The 19,120-nt window shown below is 66.7% G+C and overlaps 1 protein-coding gene across 1 annotated transcript; it reads left to right on the top strand.

Annotated features, from left to right (window-relative positions):
• The first annotated feature begins 4,491 nt into the window (after window positions 1-4,491).
• LOC142012227 (PC-esterase domain-containing protein 1A-like) lies at window positions 4,492-15,437 on the top strand. The gene is made up of 9 exons (XM_074992079.1): window positions 4,492-4,546; window positions 6,164-6,273; window positions 6,942-7,021; window positions 8,723-8,955; window positions 9,510-9,660; window positions 12,397-12,643; window positions 13,426-13,509; window positions 13,851-14,030; window positions 15,103-15,437. The coding sequence occupies exons 2-9, from the start codon at window positions 6,201-6,203 to the stop codon at window positions 15,294-15,296; spliced, it is 1,242 nt and encodes a 413-aa protein (XP_074848180.1). The 5' UTR covers window positions 4,492-4,546; window positions 6,164-6,200; the 3' UTR covers window positions 15,297-15,437.
• The last annotated feature ends 3,683 nt before the right edge of the window (window positions 15,438-19,120 follow it).

Genomic DNA, 19,120 nt, shown 5'->3' with positions numbered 1-19,120 from the left:
AAGACTGAGACATTTCCTAGGTTATGAGCTTTGCTGGGAAAGACCCACTTTCTCACCGGGCTGGCACAGGCACTGAGAAGCCAGGGTTTCTCTAGCGGGGTGGCGGGGGGAGGAGGTAGGAAGAGAAAAAGGGGTCACCTGTCACTACTAGGACCAGTGGATGGAACAATTAAGCGGAGTGGGACGGGCGCCGTTCCTGCAGATACCAAGGGTGGGAAATCGCCTTGGTCATGTGGAAGATAATTGAGATTTCCATTAAAGCCCAAGTTAAAAGTGTCAGTGGCCTGGGGCCCAGGAGCAGAGCCCGGGGGTACTGGGCTCCTTTCATCTGCAGAGGGGGTGGTGCTTACCTGGGGCTGACACCTAGGCAGGGGCAGGGGCAGGGCTCTCCTTACACTGCTGCTGGGGGGCACTGGCCCCACAGCACCCACTGGCCGCAGGCGCCCCTTGTGGAGACAGCCGTCCGCGGGGACCCATGTGCAGTGAGTGGGAGGAGGCCGCGCTAGGCTGGGCTGTGATAGCCCCCCGGCCATTGAAATCACTGGGGGGCAGGGCGGGGAATGCGCTGGGGGGGCAGGGGAGGGAGGCAGCTGGGGAGACACCTGGACCTGTACTGTGCTGCAGCTGGGACCTCAAGCCAGTGTTCCTGGAGCCCTGGTCCCAGGCGCTCATCTCAGGCACTACCCCTCGGTTTGAATCTGTACGGGCGTGCTCGTAAGCTGTGTGAGTGTGCCCCTCTATAAAGTAAGTGTATCCCACCCCCAACTCCAGCCCCAAACCCCATCCCCAAATCCGAACCCCCCCAACTCCAGCCCCAGCTCCCATCCCCAACCCCCACCCCCCAATTCCAGCCCCAACCCCCACTGTCCAACCCCAGCCCGAACCCCCAGCCCCAAATCTGAACCCCCCAACTCCAGCCCCGAACCCCCACTCTCCAACCCCAGCCCGAACCCCCACCCCCCAACTCCAGGCCCTAACCGCCAGCCCCAAGATTATGGGGGGAGGAGATGGGGCTGATGTGGACAGCTGGGCACTCAGCAATACTCAGGAGAGTGGCCCAACCCTATGGCTGGAAACACCCCGGGGAGGTACAGACTGGGTCACATCCTTCACTCCCCTTTCTTTAGCCACCAGCTCGGTTGGGCAGCACAAGGCAGCTCCCGGCTGGGAGCCTTGTCTCCTGCCTGGTGGCCGCCCCGGCCTCGCTGGGCACGCCAGGGATGAGCCTGGCCTGGAGCGCGTCGCACCAGCTCCCTGGGAAGGGGATGGCTGCTGGGCGCAGGAGGTACCTGGGGCCCCCAGAGCTGCGCTTGTGCTTCCCCAGCCTGTGGCTTGGATACCTTTGCCCTTGATGTTAATGCAGATCTGGAGGGCTGGGTGCCATCCCCGCAGGAGGGGCCTTGTCACGCTGCCCGCGCTCCTCCGAAGGCTCCCAGGAGCCTGACTGTGGGACGAGAACCCGCTTATCTTCTGACCACATACAGCTCCTGCACCTGCTCGCAGGGACCCCGCGACTCGGGCAGGATGTGGCTAACGACCCTGAAAACGGGGCTCTTTGCTCTCCCGCCGGAGCGGGCTCTGCTGGACTCTGCGGGAGGTAAGAGCCCAGCCCGCCTGGCAGCCCGTGGTCCTGTCGCCTCTTTGATAAGAAACCAGACGCACTTCCTCCGGCCCCCGGCCCTGCCAGAGGGATGTGGCTCAGGGCGGGAGAGGCGTTCCTTAGGAGCCAGTGTGGACGCAGGAACCAGTGCCTGTCCCAGGAGTTTGGGCTTGGAATTGGGTGGTGGTTTCTACCCAGCAGTGGCGTGAACATCTGGAACATGGGGCCAAGTGGGGGGAAACTTGCCCTGTCTTCTGGCCTGAGCCGGCTGAGTGCCTGGAGGGGTGGGAGGGCCAGGCTGCTCGCTGGCAGGGAGCTGGTCTGTGCCTCCTAATCGCAAACGTCTCCCAGGCTGGAGGCTGGGGCGCACGCTCCGGGGCCGACCGCTGGCCATGGGGGCTGGGAGGAGTTTTCCCCAGGGACACCCTGGCAGAGACCTGGGCGGGGGCCACTGGCAGGTCGCAGTGAGTGGCAGGGATGTATGGGGCAGTCTCAGACTTCGGCCTGGGGGCCATCCGTGCCTCAGCCAGTAGGCGTGGTGCGTTCCAGGGGGTCGGTTCTGCCTGCGGCCACCCACCCACAGGGTCAGACTACATCAGGCCGGCTCACTCAGGCCTCACGGCCCGAGGTCCTGAGCTGACACCCCCCAGCCCCTCGGGAGGAATGCACTTTCCTGACCCCCAGTCTGCACTCCCTCGGGGCAGGGCCTCCTTGTAGCAGGGCTCCTCTCCCAGGCCCCTCCTGCAGCCAGTGCCTGGGCAGCCCTGTACGGGACAGGAGCCTGCGGAGGAGCCTGCCTCCGGCTGCACCACACAGCTCCCCAGGACCAGGCCGGCTGGTGCCCTTGAGGTTCTCAGGCCGCTGCGGCACCGTCGTTCCCTGTGCGGAGGGTGGGGCAGGTGCACAGGAGGGATACGGCCGGGTCTCCTCGCGCAGCCGCTGCATCTCAGAGCACCCAGCGCTGGCATCGGCAGCGCAAAGCTCCTGCTCGGCGTGGCGGCCCCGGGCTGACCTGCAGGCAGCACATGCACCAAGCTCCAGGCAGGGAGCACTGTGGTCAGCCCCCAGGGGCCACTGGAGATGTGGCTGGAGATTTCCTGCGCTGGAAAGGCCTCTCCAGGGGCTGGCAGCACGTCCCATCTCCCAGCGCAGCCTCCTGAGCCAGGACCTCCGGGGTCAGAAGCTGCGGCTCACGCTGGCGAAGCTGGGCCAGACGCCTGCTCTGCCTGGCCCCCTTTCAACAGGGCTGCTGGGGGCGTTTCACTCCAGCGCCCGGTGTCAGGCCCGCCCGGAGTCAGCGGGGGCTGGCTAGCCACTTCACGGCCTCACTGCTCTGCCTCACTGCCCCGACCCGCTGGCCCTGGCCCCACGGCCTCGCTGCCCAGCGCCACTGCCCCGACCCGCCGTCCCCAGCCCCACGGCCTCGCTGCCCAGCGCCACTGCCCCGACCCGCTGGCCCTGGCCCCACGGCCTCGCTGCCCAGCGCCACTGCCCCGACCCGCTATCCCCAGCCCCACGGCCTCGCTGCCCAGCACCACTGCCCCGACCCGCCAGCCCTGGCCCCACGGCCTCGCTGCCCAGTGCCACTGCCCCAACCCGCCGTCCCCAGCCCCACGGCCTCGCTGCCCAGCGCCACTGCCCCAACCCGCCGGCCCCGGCCCCACAGCCTCGCTGCCCAGCGCCACTGCCCCGACCCGCCGGCCCCAGCCCCACGGCCTCGCTGCCCATCGCCACTGCCCCAACCCGCCGGCCCCGGCCCCACAGCCTCGCTGCCCAGCGCCACTGCCCCGACCCGCCGGCCCTGGCCCCACGGCCTCGCTGCCCAGCACCACTGCCCTGATCCGCCGGCCCCAGCCCCACGGCCTCGCTGCCCAGTGCCACTGCCCCGACCCGCCGGCCCTGGCCCTCCCAGTGCATCCGCCAGGCAGGCTGCAGGGGGGCTGTCCCTGAACAAGGGAGCCGGCGGGAGGGAACTCACTCCCGTGTCTGCTGGGGGGTTGAGTAGGTGTTTCCCTGGCTCAGGCCGGGGGGATCCGGTGGAGTGGCCCCTGGCCCCGGCAATGGCCCCAGAGCCGCAGGGCTGAGAGGCACCTTTGGGGACCCAGGACAAGGCCCAGGCTGGGCCGGGCTGGGCCATGGGCCCTCCCCTGCTAATGGCCCATTGGAAGCTGGCGGGAAGCCGGCTGGCTCCGGAGCCTCCCTCTGCCCTGCCCTGCCCTGCCCTGCCCAACCCCCGGCTCCTGCCTCCCGGGGCGCCTCGCTGGCCCCGGCGTGGGAGCCCCACAACGGCTGCAAACCGCTTCACCCCGCCACGCGAGCCGCGCCCCCGGGACTGCCCCACACCGCCGGCTCCTGCTGCCCCCGGGGCCGCCCCCAGCTGCCCCCACAGCCTCGGGAGCGGGGCGCGGAGCCGCGGGGCGGGGGACCAGGCGCCGGGAGCAGGTAGGCAGCGCTGGGGGGGTCTGCAAGCGGGCACGATTTTGCCCCCCCGGGCCGTGGCGCCGCGCTGGGCTGGGCTGCGAGGCCGGCGCCCCCCACCCCCGAGGCGCAGGGCTCCCAGCCGGGCACTCCACGCTCCCGGGCCGCAGACAGGCGGCGCTGCGCCGGGGTACGCTCCGGGGTACGCGGGTTCGAGCCCGGCCGGCCCGGGGGGAGCAGGGCGGGGGACGCTTTAACCCGGCCCCAGACGGCACAAGTTGGCCGGGCGGGGCTCGGCTCTGGGGCCGGTTCGGAGACCGCCACGCCCCGGCCTCCCCTCCCTTCCCCTCCGGGTTGAGCCCTGTCTACACTAGGGCACGTGGCCGAGGCCTAGTCTGAGAGGGGGTGAGAGGCCCCTTTAAATGCCGCCTCCTCTCCCCAGCCCAGGTCAAACCACGCCGCGGCGGTCTGCAGGGCCAGGCGCAGGATCCGGCGCCCCACAGCCCCGGGGCAGTTCCCCGAGGAGCGGTAAGTGGTCAAGGAAGGGCCGCGCTCTTGCATTCCTCCCGCGGGTTAATGGAGGGGGGGTGCTGGGGCGGTGGGTGCAGGAGGGGGGATGGGGAGGGTGGAGCTTGTGGTGCTGGGGGTGTGGGGCGCAGGATGGGTGTGGGGCGGCTGTGGGGTGCAGCAGCGCCGGCTCTGCACGGGCGCGCGGTGCTTGCGGGAGGGAGCCGTGTGCAGGGCTGGCCACTGCTGGGGTGCGTGCGGGAGCCCTGAGCCTGGAGCCCTCCCCTGCACCCCCATCCCAGGCCTGAGCCCTCCCCAAACCCTCTGCCCGTCCTGTACCCCCACACCCCGTCCCCTTGCCCCAGGCCAGGGAAGGTGAGGCTGGGGGGCAGGGCCGGGGGGTGGGTCTGTGCCCGGCTCAGCTCCCAGCTGGGAGCAGTGCTGAGCCCCGGAGCTCTCGGGGGCTGGGCCTGCTCCGGTCCCGCACCCAGCACGAGGGCGCTCGCTTGTCCCCCGGGGCTGTGGTACAAGCGGGACCCCGGCTGGGCCTTCGCCGCAGGCTAAAGGGGCGGACGGGCACGCCCTGCCCCTGGGCTCGGTCCTGCTCTGCCCTCGGGCCGTGGCACACCCCCAGGCCGCAGGGTTGCGCAGGGGCCAGCCCAGAGTGGGCAGAGGAGCTGGTGGAGAGCTGGCAGCACAGCTGCAGGCAGGGTGACTAAGGGCCCCGTTCCCCTGGGCTCTGGCCTTGGTAGCAGGGCCATGCGGTGCTGCAGGTCGGAGTCTCCGGGGGCAGAGCCTGGCTGAATACACAGCTTGTGTCCCACTTCAGGCTGTCCTGCCCCCCTCCCACCTGGAGCCCCCGGCCTGCCCCTCGATCTCTCTCCCTGCCCCGCGGGGTGCTCTGAGCTCCCCGCCGGTCGGTCCGTCCTGGCTGGGCCAGGGCCTGCGGTGACGGGCCACGCTGCTGTGGCTGGCTGCGGTCGGCGTCGTTTGGCCTGTTTGGTGGGTGGCCAGCCGAGAGCCCCGTCGTGGCCGTGGCCGGAGGCGAGGGCGCCCACTACAGCGTGCCTGGGTCAAGTTCTCAGCAGCCTGCAGATCGGCACTGAGGTCGCGGCAGACTCTTCCCTCGGGCCCCCACGGCGCCTGTCCCTGCTCCCACTGATTTCTTATCTTCTTCTGAACATCAGGCAACCCTGGGAGCGCCTGCCCTGCCCTGGCCTTGGCCCTGCCCTGGCACGGGGTGTAGCCAGGCCAGGCCCCCACAAGGCCACGTATCTGGCTCTCAGGCTTGCGCCAGCTGGCCCGGGCGTGCTGCCCTCTCCGTGGAACTCCCGCCTTGGCCCCGGCCGCTCCCCCGGGTACCAGGAGGAGGGGTTGTCTGCGGTTCTCCGGCTCACTTGGCCGTGGTGCAAAGCCGGGGGGAGGCCGAGCTGCACGCTGGTCTCTTTGAATCTCCGTCGGCTGCAGAAGGTGCGACTCCCCCAGGTGCTGGGGGCTGGCAGCTCCGGTCTGAGCCCCGTGCTGTGCCTGGGGAGGTGGGGGAGTGCACAGCTGCCGGCGTGTTTGCTGGGGGGCGCCCCGGTGCCTAGTGGGGCTGGAGGAGGACGCATGCCTCAGTCTGGTCCCTTTGCTCGACAGGGCTCTGCGTGCTGGGGGGCGGCCGCCGGCAGGAGCCATGGTCACTTTCCTGACGCAGGAGGTCCGGCAGCTGCTGCACAACAAGTTTGTGGTGATCGTGGGGGACTCCAGTGAGTCGCTGTCCGGGAACGCCCAAGCGCCTCCGTGTGGGGGTGGGCTCCCTGGCCTCCCTTGGCCATGCTAGCTCCAAGGCCAGCGGGTGGAGGCCAGGGGGGTCTGTCTGCGTGCCAGGCTGTGAGGCCCCCGCAGCTCCGGCTGAGCGCTCTGCATCGCCAGCGGTAATTTTGCCCTGGCCTGCCTGGCGGAGCAGGCGCAGCTGTTCCTTGGCTGCAGGGCTCCTGCAGGGTAACCTGGAGGTGTGTGTGGGGGGGGGGGGTAAAGGTGGGGATTCCAGGGGTCTCTGCTCACCTCTGGCAGGGGCAGGGGGCCGTAAGCCCTGCATGGAGCAGAGCGGATCTCTTGCCTCTGATTGCCCTGCACTCATGGCCTGGCTGTGCCGCTGAAGCTGCTTGTGTGCGGCCTTCCCTACATGGGGGAAGCTGGAGCCCAGTCTCTGCTGTACCACCCTGCCTGTGGTCCATGCAGCTCCACTGCCTGCTAGCCCTGGCATGGCACCTGGCCTGCCTGTTCCTGGCCCTCGCTGGCCCCCCTCTCTGAGCAAGAGCCTCCCCCACCCACGAGACCTGGGGCTGGTCCTGGCACCAGGGCCCAGGTGGCTGAGGGGGGCTCCCTGGAGATGGGCGACTCCTGGGCCAGCTGTCTCCATGTTCCCTTGCAGTCCAGCGGGCCGTCTACAAGGACCTGGTGCTGCTTTTGCAGAAGGATTGTCTCCTCAGCCAGTCCCAGCTGAAAGCCAAGGTACGGACGCGGGGAACTGAGCCCCACCCAGCCTCCAGTGCACAGGCGTGTGTATGCAATCGGGGGAGCCGCCTGCACCCCAACAGCTGTCACTGTGGCTCTGGGCACAGCTGGGACAGAGCCGGGGGGGGCGGTGGTGGCTGCTAGGAGCAGAGGTGGAGAAGGTGACTTGGGTGGCCAGTAACCAGACAAGCTTGTGCCCTCCCAAAGGCACCCGGAGAGCACCCAGAGCCAGGGCTGGCTGCACAGTGCTGGAAGCAGCTCAAGCTTGTTGGCTGTGGGCGAGCGCTGCTGTCTAGTGGCCGCGTGGCTTGGAGGGGCGTGCGTGCGTGCGTGTGCGCGTGCGTGCGCCAGCCCTTGTTTCTGGTGGGAGAATGTGAAACCCGGCTCTGGCGACGCCGAGCAGCCCTGGCAGGATGCACCCTGCTGCGCTCCCACCTCCAGCTGTGAATGCCAGCTCTGACTGGGGGATCTGGTGCCATGTCAGTGCCCCCTGCTGGCTGGTGGTGGGAGTCGCACTCTCCCATGGCACCCCTCAGCTGGGGCTCTGCTGTTGCTGCCTTCCGGGGAGGGGGCTAGGAAGCTGCCTGGCCTGGGACCCAGGGGCCACGTCCGCTGGGGGCAGAAGGCCATACCCTACAGGCCTTGTGTTCTAGTTTGGGCTCTGTGGGGGAGGCCAGGCCCTCTGGAGCTGGGGCTCTGGGATTGGACCTCTGGCAGCAGGTCAGCCCCAGCTGGGCAGGGAGAAAGTCCAGCCCACAGCACCAGGTCAACCCCGGGAAGCTCCAGCCAGCAGATCAACCGCAGCTGGATGGGGTGGAAACTCTGTCCTGCCCAGGGCACCAGGTGAACCCAGAGGAGCCACTGAGGGGTTGATCTGGTGACCGTTTGCTTTCAGGCACCAAGTAAACCCAAGGAGGAGGGTGGGAGGTGGGGTTCAGTGCGGGGTTGACCTGGTGGCTGGTTTGCTTTTGGGCCATCTGGTCAACTGCCCGTTGAATCCTGTGGGCTTCCTGGTGGCTGGTTGGGTGGCGGGTGCCGAGCAGAAAAGGTGCTAAATCCAGCCCAGGGCAGCAGCTCGACCTGGTCATCGGGTCAGCCCCTCCCGAAGAGGCCACAAGTGTTTTCACCAAATCCGTCTGGGGGCACCAGGTCAAGCACCAAGCGCTGGGGCAGGGCTGCTCCCCTGCGCCCCAGGGCGGACTCCCAGGAAGGCTGCAGAGCCTGCCAGGGGCTGTGGACTGGCAGAGGGTAGCAGGTGGTGACACCGGGTGCTGGGCAGAGAGCAGCCAATGGAGGGCGTCGCTCCCCTGCCAGCCGAGCCCGGCACACGTACAGCGTCCGTCACCGCAGCAGCGGCTCTCCCAGGGCTCTCCAGCGGCACGTCAGGCTGTCGTGGGTGGGCAAGACCACTGGCGTGGCTGTGCCCCCCCAGCTGCCCCTGGTCACACTGGTGTGTGCAAGTGGCTGGCATGCCTGGACTTGCACATGTGAGTGCGACCGAGGACAGCTGCAGGGGAGCCTGGTTCCCCCCAGTGGGCAGGGCTGGGGGGTACAGCCAAGCCGGAGGAGGTGCCCCTGCAGAGGGCTGGCTCCTGCAATATGAGCTCGGTGCCGGCTCTGATCACCGGCCGTGGGGGGCTGTGGTGCCGCGCGGGCAGCGCCGTGTCGGTGAGGGTGTCTGCGTTCCGGCCCCGCCAGGGGGAGCTGAGCTTTGAGAGCGACTGCCTGGTGGAGGGCGGCATGCTGAGTGAGCTGAACAACGGCACTGGCTACAAGGAGGTGCGGCAGTACCGCACCGCCCACCACCTGGTGCGCTTCTACTTCGTCACCCGCGTCTACTCCGCCTACGTGGAGAGCATCCTGGCCGACTTCCAGGCGGGGCCCCAGCCCGACGTGCTCGTCATGAACTCCTGCTTGTGGGACGTGAGCAGGTACTGGCGGTGCTCCCGGGGACACGACCTGGCGCTCCGGCTGCCAGAGCCGCTGCGGCAAAAGGGGGAGCTGCTGGCAGCTTGGGGCCCGCGAGCCCCAGAGCCGCATTGCTGCGTCTGTCCGGCAGCCGGGTTGCTGCCCTGCCTTGCAGGTGACCAGACGCCCTGTGCAGGGCCGTGGCCGTGGCGGGGTCACCTGGTGGTGAAACGCTCTTGTGACTGCACTAACGTGGCCGTCCGTGCGAGGAGCCTGCCCCAGAGTTGAGCTGCTCCTGCCCCTGCCCCTCCCTGCAAGGGGCTGCGGGTCTCTGGCTCGGCGCGTCCACTCGAGGTGGCGGGAGCCGGGAGGGCGCTGGCTCAGCAGGGCACCAGCTTTCGGCCCTTGCCATGGGCTGCGCACCAGCAGTGCCCCTCGCGGCACCCTACGGGGGGTCTCTTGTCAGCAGGGCCCTTCCCCTCGCCCCCCAGGCCCTGGCAGCTGCTGGCATCTCACAGAGAGATGGGTGGGAGCTGCCCCCTGGGCCCATGAGAGCCGCCTGCCGCTGCCCTGGCAGGTACGGCCCCCGGTCCATGACGCAGTACCGCACGAACCTGGAGAAGTCCTTCAACCGGCTGGACAAGGTGCTGCCCCACACCTGCCTGCTGCTCTGGAACATGACCATGCCCGTGAGCCGCAAGATCATCGGCGGCTTCCTCGTCCCCGAGGTAAAGGAAACACCCATGGTCCCGGTGCTGGGAGGTGGGACTGGTACTGGGGGAGCGGCTGAGCCTGGGGCCAGCCCCCCCCCCCCCCTGCATCTGCCTCAGCACTAGTGTCTCTGCTCTGGGGCCTGCCCCCTGCGCCCCCTTCCCACCTCCTTGTGTCTCTGGGGGCCAGCTCCCCTGTACCCCATCCTCCCCACTAGTATCTCTGCTGCAGGGCCAGCCCTCTGCGCCCCCTTCCCACCTGCTTGTGTCTCTGGGGGCCAGCTCCCCTGTACCCTCCGCTAGCATCTCTGCTGGGGGGCCAGCCCCTGGCACAGCCCCGGTGCTAGTGTCTCTGGGGGGGCAGCCCCCTGCACCTGCTTCCCCCCTGCTAGCGTCTCTGCTGCAGGGCCAGTCCCTGTGCCCCCATCTTGTGTCTTTGCTCTGGGGCTGGGACCCCCGGGCGCACCGCTCTCTGGCACCCGTGTGTACCCCCCACGCAGCCCTCCGCAAGGCCCCCCGAGACAGGCTCTGGGGTCCCCAGCTCCCACCGTAACCCAGAGTGCTGCTGGCTGCCCCGCCCCCATGGGGGAGGGGTTCCCTCTGCCATGACAGGGCTGGAGGGGACCAGCCTGCACCGCTTTTCCCCCCCCGAGCCAGAGGCCCCCGTCCGGTCCCATTTGGCAGGGGCGAGGGATACTGCCCTGTCCCCGGGCCGAGCCCAGGGCGGCCTGGCTGGCGACAGCTGGGGCAGGCAGAGCGTGACGGCGTCGAGCGCCGGCGAATGCTCCAGTGCCATTGGCAGCTTGGGAAGAGCCCCTGAATGGCCCCGTGGGGTCAGGCCCAGGGCCCCCTGCCCTGCCCTGCCCTGCCAGCAGAGGCCAGTGCCCCGGGGAAAAAGAGCGGGAATGGAGTGCTCCAGCCCTGTCTCGTTTGCAAGGGGGCCAGGGCTCGTTTCCCCCCCGCCCCGTCGCTAGCCGGTGAGCTGCTGACCGCCTGTGGCCCCTCCGGTTTGTCGCCAGCCTTGTGGGAGCTGGAGCGGCACCAGATCCCAGCAGCGCTCGCTCTGCTGCGCTGTTCCTTGTTTGTACCGGTCAGTCCCGTCAGCCCTTTGGCTGCAGCTCTGCAGGGTCCGTCTGGCTGGCCGCCCCGGAGTGCCCCATCCCTTAGGCACGGCCAGGGGCTTTGCTCCTCTGTGGAGCCACTGCAGCGTGGCCAAATGAAAGCGGGCATTGCTTATGATCCAGATCGCTCTGCATTGTGGACTGCTCTGCCAATCTGGCGCTGTCTGTAAAGTTCCTCAGTGATTTAATGTTTTCTCTCCGGTCACTGATAAAATGTTACATAGACTTAGGGCCAAGAATACACTTTTTTGTTATCAAAATGTTGTGCGGTATCAGATTGTTCAGTCTGCCAATTTTTAGGTATATTACATCAATTCTGTTGCATTTATCAGTGGAGCTTGGCATCTCCTCCAAGAGAGCAAGTTAGTCTCACAGGTTAATTGAAAATAGATCCAATGCTGAGTTGAGTTATCCTCCTTTTAATTCACTAATCAAGTCCCCCATCTGCTTTATTATCTTGCCTGGATTCATGTCAGACCAACAGGTATATAATGATCTGGGTTGTTGTGACGAACCTTTTTAAATATTAGCACAACATTAGCTATCTTCTGGGATCTCCCCATGTTCCAAGACTTAGCAAAATCAACTTTTAAAGGTTCAGCAAGCGCCTCGGCCTGCTCCTTTAAAACTCTTGAATGCAAATTATCCAGACCTGCTGATTTTTAAAATGTCCAACGTTAGTGGCTTCTGTTTAACAAATTCCAGAGACAGTAGAGTGAAGTGTTTGTCATCACTGTATAATGATTCTATACTATCTCTCCCCCATCCCCTCGTATACTGAATCGAATGTTTATTGAACATATTTTCATTTTCTGCCTTATTATTGATATTTGTATCACTTCCATCTCTTAACGCACCAATATCATTCTGGTTCTTTTTATTCCATTACTTCATTGAGCTGTTCTTAACTCTGCTGCCGATATAGTTCTTGTCCCCTTCGGCTTCCCTTTTCTACTTTCTACAACTCTCATCTTTTGATTTAGAGCGGTTGTTCCCAATTTTCCCTTGGTTTTTACCTACCCTCACTTCCACGCTAAAGCGAGTTTTTGTTTCCACCTAGCACAGCCTTGTTCCTCACGAGTTAAACAATTCTCCCAGTGATCATTCACGTTCTCCTGATCAAATTCTTCCTCCCAGTTGATTTTGTCTTCTGATTGATTCCCTTCGCTGAAATTGGCAAACGTTGTCAGCACTTGATCACACTGATAAGGGGTAATCGGAATCGGTCCGGCCCAGTCATCTGCATGCTGGGCAGAGTACTAGGGCCATTCTCCCTGCAACCAGCTACCTGGCCCAGCTGCAGAAAACAGCCTGCTCTGCTCAGCACCCTCTTCCACCTCCCTGCAGGCCCCCGCCTCACCCTGCACAGACAGGTGAGCACCGCGGATGCAAGGGGTTACCTGGAGACAAGCTGAGGCAGGGAAAGTCCCCAGCTGGCCGGGAGCCCTGGGCTGGCCCTAGCACTCCAGCTGGCACTGGCGCTCCCTGCCTGTGGCTGTTGGCCAGGGCCCTGTGCCCCAGGAACACTGGCCGCAGGGCAGCGGCCGTCTTGTGCCATCGCCACGGGTGTGGGGCCCGGTGGCTGCAGCGGCCTGGCTGGCGAGGCCCCACGGTTGCTTTCTCGGCCCCCCAGCTGCAGCACCGCAGCAAGGAGCTGCGCCACGACGTGATTGAGGGCAACTTCTACGGGGCGGTGCTGGCCAGCAGCCACCGCTTCGACGTGCTGGACCTGCACTACTACTTCCGCCTGGAGGCGCACAACCGCTGCGGGGACGGCATCCACTGGAACGAGGCCGTCCACCGCCGGATCAGCCACCTGCTGCTGGCCCACGTGGCCGACGCCTGGGGCGTGGAGATCCCTGAGAAGAGGCCCCTGGAAGGTGGGCACGGAGGGGCTGGCGGGGCCCAGCTACAGGGAGACGGGCGCGCCAGGAGCGCCTCCGCAGAGGGAAGGGACGGCCGTGGCTCGTCCCCCGGGGCCGGGCTGGTGTCGCCAGCTGGGAGGGAGTCGTGGAACAGAGGCAGCTGGTCCGGCAGAGCCGGCAGGGGACCTGGCGCGAGCGGAGCATCGGCCGGGATCTCCCCATCGCCGAGGCCACGCTGGCAGCTCCCATGGCTGCTTTCAGCCCCTGGGGTGGGGGTCACAGGATAGTCCTGGGGGACGGGGCTGGGTGGGGGGGAAGCGAGGGGCTGGCGGCTCTGCCCCCCCAGGAATGGTGCCAGGGCCGGCTGGAAGGAGGCATGGAAACCTGCCCGCTGGGGGGCTGGTCAGTAACACAGCAGTGAGGCTCTTCTCCCCACCCCCAGCAGCCCCCCCGAGATTGATGGCTGTGCCCCACGGTGCAGGAGCATCTCTCGCGCCTCTGGCTGCGGCGGCCCCCAGCAGGGTGGGGGTGGGGGTTGCTGCGGGGAATGTGGCCGTGTTGCTCAGGGGTGGTGGGGGGGGGTGGTGAGCATTGCTGGCAGAGATGGGGTGGAAGATGGGGGGGGGGGGGGGAGGGAGGAGGATGCCACGGTGGGGGGCGGGGCAGTGGGACACAGGAGGGGGTGCGCATGCTGTAGTGGCTGGGGCAGGGGAGGGGGCCTTGCCGCGGTGGGGAGAGGTGGGGGAGGGGGGGCTGCTGCTGCTGCTGCTGCAGCTGCTGGATCCATCTTTCTCCAGGTTGCTCCGGCACCAGTGCTCTGGAGTGGGTCTCCCAGCCCGGCCCGTGCCCTGAGCCCCAGGCTGCCCCGCCCTGCCCCTGGGGTAAGGATCTTGGGGGTGGGGCCCCTTCCAGGCTCGGCCGGGGGAGCGTGTGGCTGCCGCGTTGTGGCCCAGGGGGGAGCCGGCTGTGCGCCGTTGGGGGCGCTGCTGCCGAGAACCAGCAGGGGGCGCCGCCTCCGCAGGCCCCACCCCCAAGGTGTGGGGGGCGGAGGGATGAGCCTGGAGGGCCACCTACCCCCCTCCCCCCCCCCCGGCTCCCCCCCCCCACCCCCGGGAACGACCACCCCTCCTACCTCCTCCCTGGCCTGCCCCGGGGAGCCGCCTCTGGGTTAGCCCAGCCCGGCCCGGCCCAGCTCTGTGCTCTGTCTTCTCTGACCCCGCAGGGCCCGAGTGGGGCAGCAGCTGCCCCCCCTGGACGCCGCTGCCCCGCTGGCACTTGGGCTGCTCCTCCAAGGACCCTGCCTTCCAGGAGGACTGCCCCTTCCTCCCCAGCCCGGCGGGACTGGACGCGCCCCTCACCGGGTACATCAGCTTCGAGGACTGCCCCGGCTTCGGTGCACAGGGTAGGCGCTCACCGGGCTCCTGGCCCTGGGGATTCCCGCGGGGATTCACCGCCTGTCTCCCCCGCTAGCGCAGGCGGCTGCTTAGCCCGGCCTCTCTCCCCCCATCTCTGTGCCGTCTGCCCCCCTGCCTGCCTGGCACTAGCGTGGCTCCCAGCGTGCGGCTGCTGGAGCGTGGCAGGCCTGGGGCCCTTTGAACGCCGCTGGAGGGGCCAGGGCTGCAGGGTTGCAGGGCTGGCTCCCAGCTGAGCCTTCCTGGGACGCCGCCAGCACCTGCTGGGCTGGCTCCTGGGTTGGATCTGGGGGCAGCTCCCGGCCCTGGCTTCTGCTCGCCCTTGCGCCGAGCCACTGCTGCTCTTCCTGGCTCAGCAGCTGCCCTGCCCTGCAGTTCCCCGGCCGCGGCCAGCCTGTCTCCTCCTCCCTGCCCCCCAGAACTAGCGACCTGCCCAAGCTGCTGGGGCACAGGCGGGGCTGGGCTGTAGGTCCCCCAGTCCTAGCCGGGCATATGCAGGGGGGCAGTTACAGGTGTGTGCACATGCTGGGGTGGGTGTGTGTGAACGGGGGCGGCGGTGTGGGTGTGGGTGTGTGTGAACGGGGGCGGCGGTGTGGGTGTGCGTGCACAGGGGCAGCAGTGTGGGTGTGGGTGTGTGTGCACGGGGGCGGCGGTGTGGGTGTGGGGTGAGTGTGTGTGCACGGGGGTGGCGGTGTAGGTGTGGGTGTGGGTGTGCGTGCACAGGGGTGGCGGTGTAGGTGTGGGTGTGGGTGTGCGTGCACAGGGGTGGCGGTGTGGGTGTGTGTGCACGGGGGCGGCGGTGTGGGTGTGGGGTGAGTGTGCGTGCACGGGGGCGGCGGTGTGGGTGTGGGTGTGGGGTGAGTGTGTGTGCACAGGGGCGGCGGTGTGGGTGTGGGTGTGCGTGCACAGGGGCGGCGGTGTGGGTGTGGGGTGAGTGTGCGTGCACGGGGGCGGCGGTGTAGGTGTGCGTGCTGTACTGAGGTGCCCATCGCTCTGGGGAAGTGCCCCGGTGCAGCTCTGCACCCCCCCCAACACTGACTGTCTCCCCTCTTCTTTCCCTAGATGTCGGCAATGGTTTCCTGGCCCTCTGGGATGCGCCCCACACTCTGCCTGGCCCCGCGCCCTTCTCCCTGCCCCCTTGGAGCCCGACCCAGCGAGGCCGTGGCTCGCGCTCCCCCGGCTTTGTAATGTGGCGGCAGCCGGTGAGCCCGAGGCCTGGGCCGCCCTACGCCAGGCCCCGCTACCACTGCTACTGAGGGCTGCCCTGGGGGCGGCTGGGCTCGGAACGCACTGGGCTGGGGTGGGCGTACCCCTCTCTGCCCCTGTGGGGCCCCGTGTGGCCGCCTGCGGGCAGGGACTGGCACTCAGCTGCTGAGTTGGAACGTGCCAGGGGGGCAGAGTTTGCTTGGGCCCCGCGACAAGATGCTGTGATTCTGCCCCTGCTCTGCGGCTAGGGGTACAGTCCCCCCAGCAGGAGGCCAGGCCGGGCTGGGCTGGGCCCGGGGGGGGTTCCCAGCCCCCCTTCCCCCGAGCTGGCTCGGTGGGGTCCCTCCCTTGGCGGTGCTGGTCTGGCACAGCTGGGCCCAGTGCTCTGAGCCTCTGGGGCTGGAGTTCCAGCCCTGTGCCATGGGGTGGGTGGGGCAGTGTGGCTCCGAGTAAGGGCCTTATCCGGCCAGGGGCTGGCACCCCTTAGGAGGGGGGAAGCTGCTGGCAGGACCCTCCTGGTGGGGATGGGCGACCCCCAGCAGGCTCTGCAGCAGGAGTCGCTCCCACCCTCTCAAGTGCAGCTGGTGGCGGCCACCACGTGCGGGGGTGGTTTGGAGCTGGGGGCAGGGGGCTCAGTGCCCAGCCAGCCCTCTCCTCTCCACTGCTGCTCCGAGCCTGCCCGGGGATGGGGGGAAGCTGGTCGGGGCCTCGCCTGCTCTGGGGCTCCTGTCTGTGAACTAGGGGTTTGTCTGTCTGGTTTCAGCGCCCGCCCCCGCTGCCTCTGCTCTGCAGCCCCCAGGCTGCCCCGGGGTGGGCTCCTGCTGCTCTGAGGTTGCGTTGCGCAGGGGGCAGGGGGACAAGCCCTGGGGGCTCTGTGCACTGAACGCCCCCGCCCCTGCGCCCGGCTGCACCGGAATCACTGTGAGCTGAGTCCCTCCTGGCAGGGCGGGGGCGGGGACCTGCTGGGGGACGCGGTCTGTTAATAAAGCTGTGCTGAGGGGGGGCTGCTAGCAGCCCCCGCTCCTGGTTTTAGCCACATGCAGTAAATCTGGTTGTGCGCACCCAGGGGGCTGCGGCTGCGCAGCACCGGAGAAAGACGCGGCCGGCCGGGGGCTCTGCTCAGGGGCTGGGCAGCTCCTGCATGCCCACCCAGGCACTCGCGTACAGGGATCACAGCTGCTGTCCAGCTGCCCTTCCTGCCTGGGGGGCCTGGAGAGGGAGGGGGCCAGCCCTGGGGGGAGGGGGCCTGGGCCTGGTTCAGTGGGGGGGGGGGGCGGGATGGCAACGAGTTGGGCCCAGCGGAGGTGGGGGGCATTTGAGGCCACCTGTGTTGGAATTCCCGCGGCCGAGGGGCCCCTCCAGGTGCTGGGTTCACGCCCAGCTGTCCCTTGCTGGGGGCCCCTGGGTGCAGGCTGGCGGGTGCCACCCCGCGTGTGGCAGGGCTGCTGGGGTCGCAGCAGGCTCGGCGGCCACCGTCCTGCTCCAGACCCGGCCCTGCTTGCTCTAATCTCTTCCAGCCAGGCATGAAATAACTGTCCCTGGGGCTGCCTGCGCCACTGGGAGCCCCAGCCCCAGCACCAGGGGCTCTGCCACTCGAGGGGGGGACTCTCGTGCGCGGCCGCTGTGCCCCCTCCCCTGCCAGTGCTGCACAGAGGGGGTGGCCACCCTCTCCCCTGCCAGCCCCATGGCCCTTCCGTCCTGGGTGTGGTGGGGGCTGGCCCCAGGCTGGGCTGTTCCAGCTGGGCTGGTGGCTGACAAGGCCCAGAAGTGTCTGGGGGACAATTCTGTGGAAGTGACCCAGGTGTCCCCCCAGGGGTGCTTTGTGGACTTCCACCGGCTCCAGGGGGTCGGGGGCAGGGCTATGGTTGGCCCCATACCCAGCTGCTGGTGGGGCACTGGTGTTCAGTGTCCCAGGGGGCTCAGGCACCCTCACAGCCCAGTGCTGCGTCCCAGCCCCCTGCCTGGTGTGGGGAGATGGGTGGGGATGTTACTGTTACTGCCTGGGCACAGGCTCAGCATGGGGCAGCGCTGCCCCCACCCACACAGGCCTGGCACAGCCCTGGGCCGGGCTGGACCCAGCCAGCTGCAGCCGTGCTGATTAACGCCCTCTGCGTGCACACCCCCACCCACACCCACACAAAACAGAGACGGGAGGGGGAAACAGCAGCCCCTCCCCCAACCCCATTTCCAGCACAGCCGTTGAAGCCAATCTCCCCTGGCAGTGCCCCCCCCGGCACTGAACCCCAATCCTGGGGGGGGGCAAGCAGCCCTGCGCAGCTCCAGTACAATCCCCTCTGCCTTAGCAGAGCTGGAGCAGGGCTGCCCCTCGCTAGCAGCCAGCAAACTGCCCGCCCACTGTACCTGCTGGGCCGAGGCGGGCAGCTGCCCAGCTACTAGGCGAAATACGACAAACTGCGGGGGGTGGAGGTGCTCACAGGAGGGAGATTTGAGGGGTGCTCTTGGTGCAGGAGGGGCAGTTTACAGCACCTTGGGGTAAGCAGCTCGCTGGGGCGCGTGTTACTCTGTCTGTCTTGGCTTTGGAGCTGTTTGTTTAAGAGGCCGTGGGCTTTAATTAGGGTTTCAAATCAAAATCTCTCTGCTCATTGGTTGAGCCGTAGCCAGAGGGAGGGGCTATCAGGAAGGCCAGGGCTTTATAAACCCCTCTAGTAAGGAACCAGGGCGCGTGCGAACAGGAGGGAGCTTAGAGGGCACTAGTTACGTCTGTCCTTTAGACGTAAAACTTCACAAAACTATACCCCAAACGTTTCGCTAAAAACCCCGTAGCGAATCAAACTTGTGCTTGGGAGACAGTGCAGGCAGCAGCCCGGCCACAGCGCGGGGGCTAGCCTGCTTGTTGCAGCAAGTGGAACATGTATGATTACCTGCCCATGGATGGGTGGCGTATGTGTGCACCCGGTGCAAGTCGCTCCCAGCTCTCAGAGACCGCGCTGGGGCTTTTGAGGCCAGGCTGGCTGAACTGGAGGAGCTGAGGGAGGCTTGTTGATGAGGCTTTCCGGGCCACTGTAGTCCTGTCCCACCTCCCGTCTGACAGCCTGAGCGCTGTTCAGGAGGATGACAGGCTCAGGGGAGGAGAGCCGGCGGTGGGAGCAGAGGGGAACGCGCATCGTTGGCACCCTCCTTCCAAAGGACGTTGTGGTGCCCCTCGCACTGAGGATACCTCTCTGCGGGAGGGGACGCCAGGTGTTAGGAGGAGGCAGGTGTCAGTTGTGGGTGATTCGATCATTAGAAACATGGATAGCTGGATTTGTCATGACCAGGAGACCCCTATGGTGACTTGCCTGCCTGGCGTGAAGGCATCTAGATAGACTTATGCGTAGTGCTGGGGAGGACCTCTGTAAGTGGCATTCTCAGCAGTGGTTCTCTTCACAGGCAGGGCCAGCTAGGCAGGCAGAACTTCAGTCTCCATGGGCAGCTGAGATGATGGTGTGAGGAGGAGGAAGGGTTGAGTTTTATTAGGAAAGGGGGACACTTTTAGCCTAGGGGCAGCCTGTACAGGAAGGGTGGGCTCCACGTAAACCAAGGTGAACCCAGACTGCTGGCACTAAACATCAAAAAGGTCATAGAGCAGTTTTTAAAGCTAAGAGATGGGGGGAAGCCAAAGGTTGCAGAGGAGCACGTGGATTGGCTGGAGGCCGCTCTTAGACGAGCGTCCCTGGATAGAGATTCTCTAGGTTTTAGTTGGAGAGAGAGGAGGGGAGCTGGTATAATATGCACCAGATCAGACAGGAAACGCTCACACCTAAATGCAGCAGGGAAGGGCAGAGAAATAAACTGACAATTAGTGCTTCTACACCAATGTGGAAAGTCTAGTAAGGGGTGACCTAGAGTACCTCCTGTTAAAGGAGGTTGACCT

The sequence above is a fragment of the Carettochelys insculpta genome, chromosome 4 (genome assembly GCF_033958435.1).
Source record: "Carettochelys insculpta isolate YL-2023 chromosome 4, ASM3395843v1, whole genome shotgun sequence".
In the NCBI taxonomy this organism is placed as follows: domain Eukaryota; kingdom Metazoa; phylum Chordata; order Testudines; family Carettochelyidae; genus Carettochelys; species Carettochelys insculpta.
The sequence above is the reverse complement of the archived record's forward strand: the minus strand, read 5'-3'. Positions and strand labels throughout refer to the sequence as shown.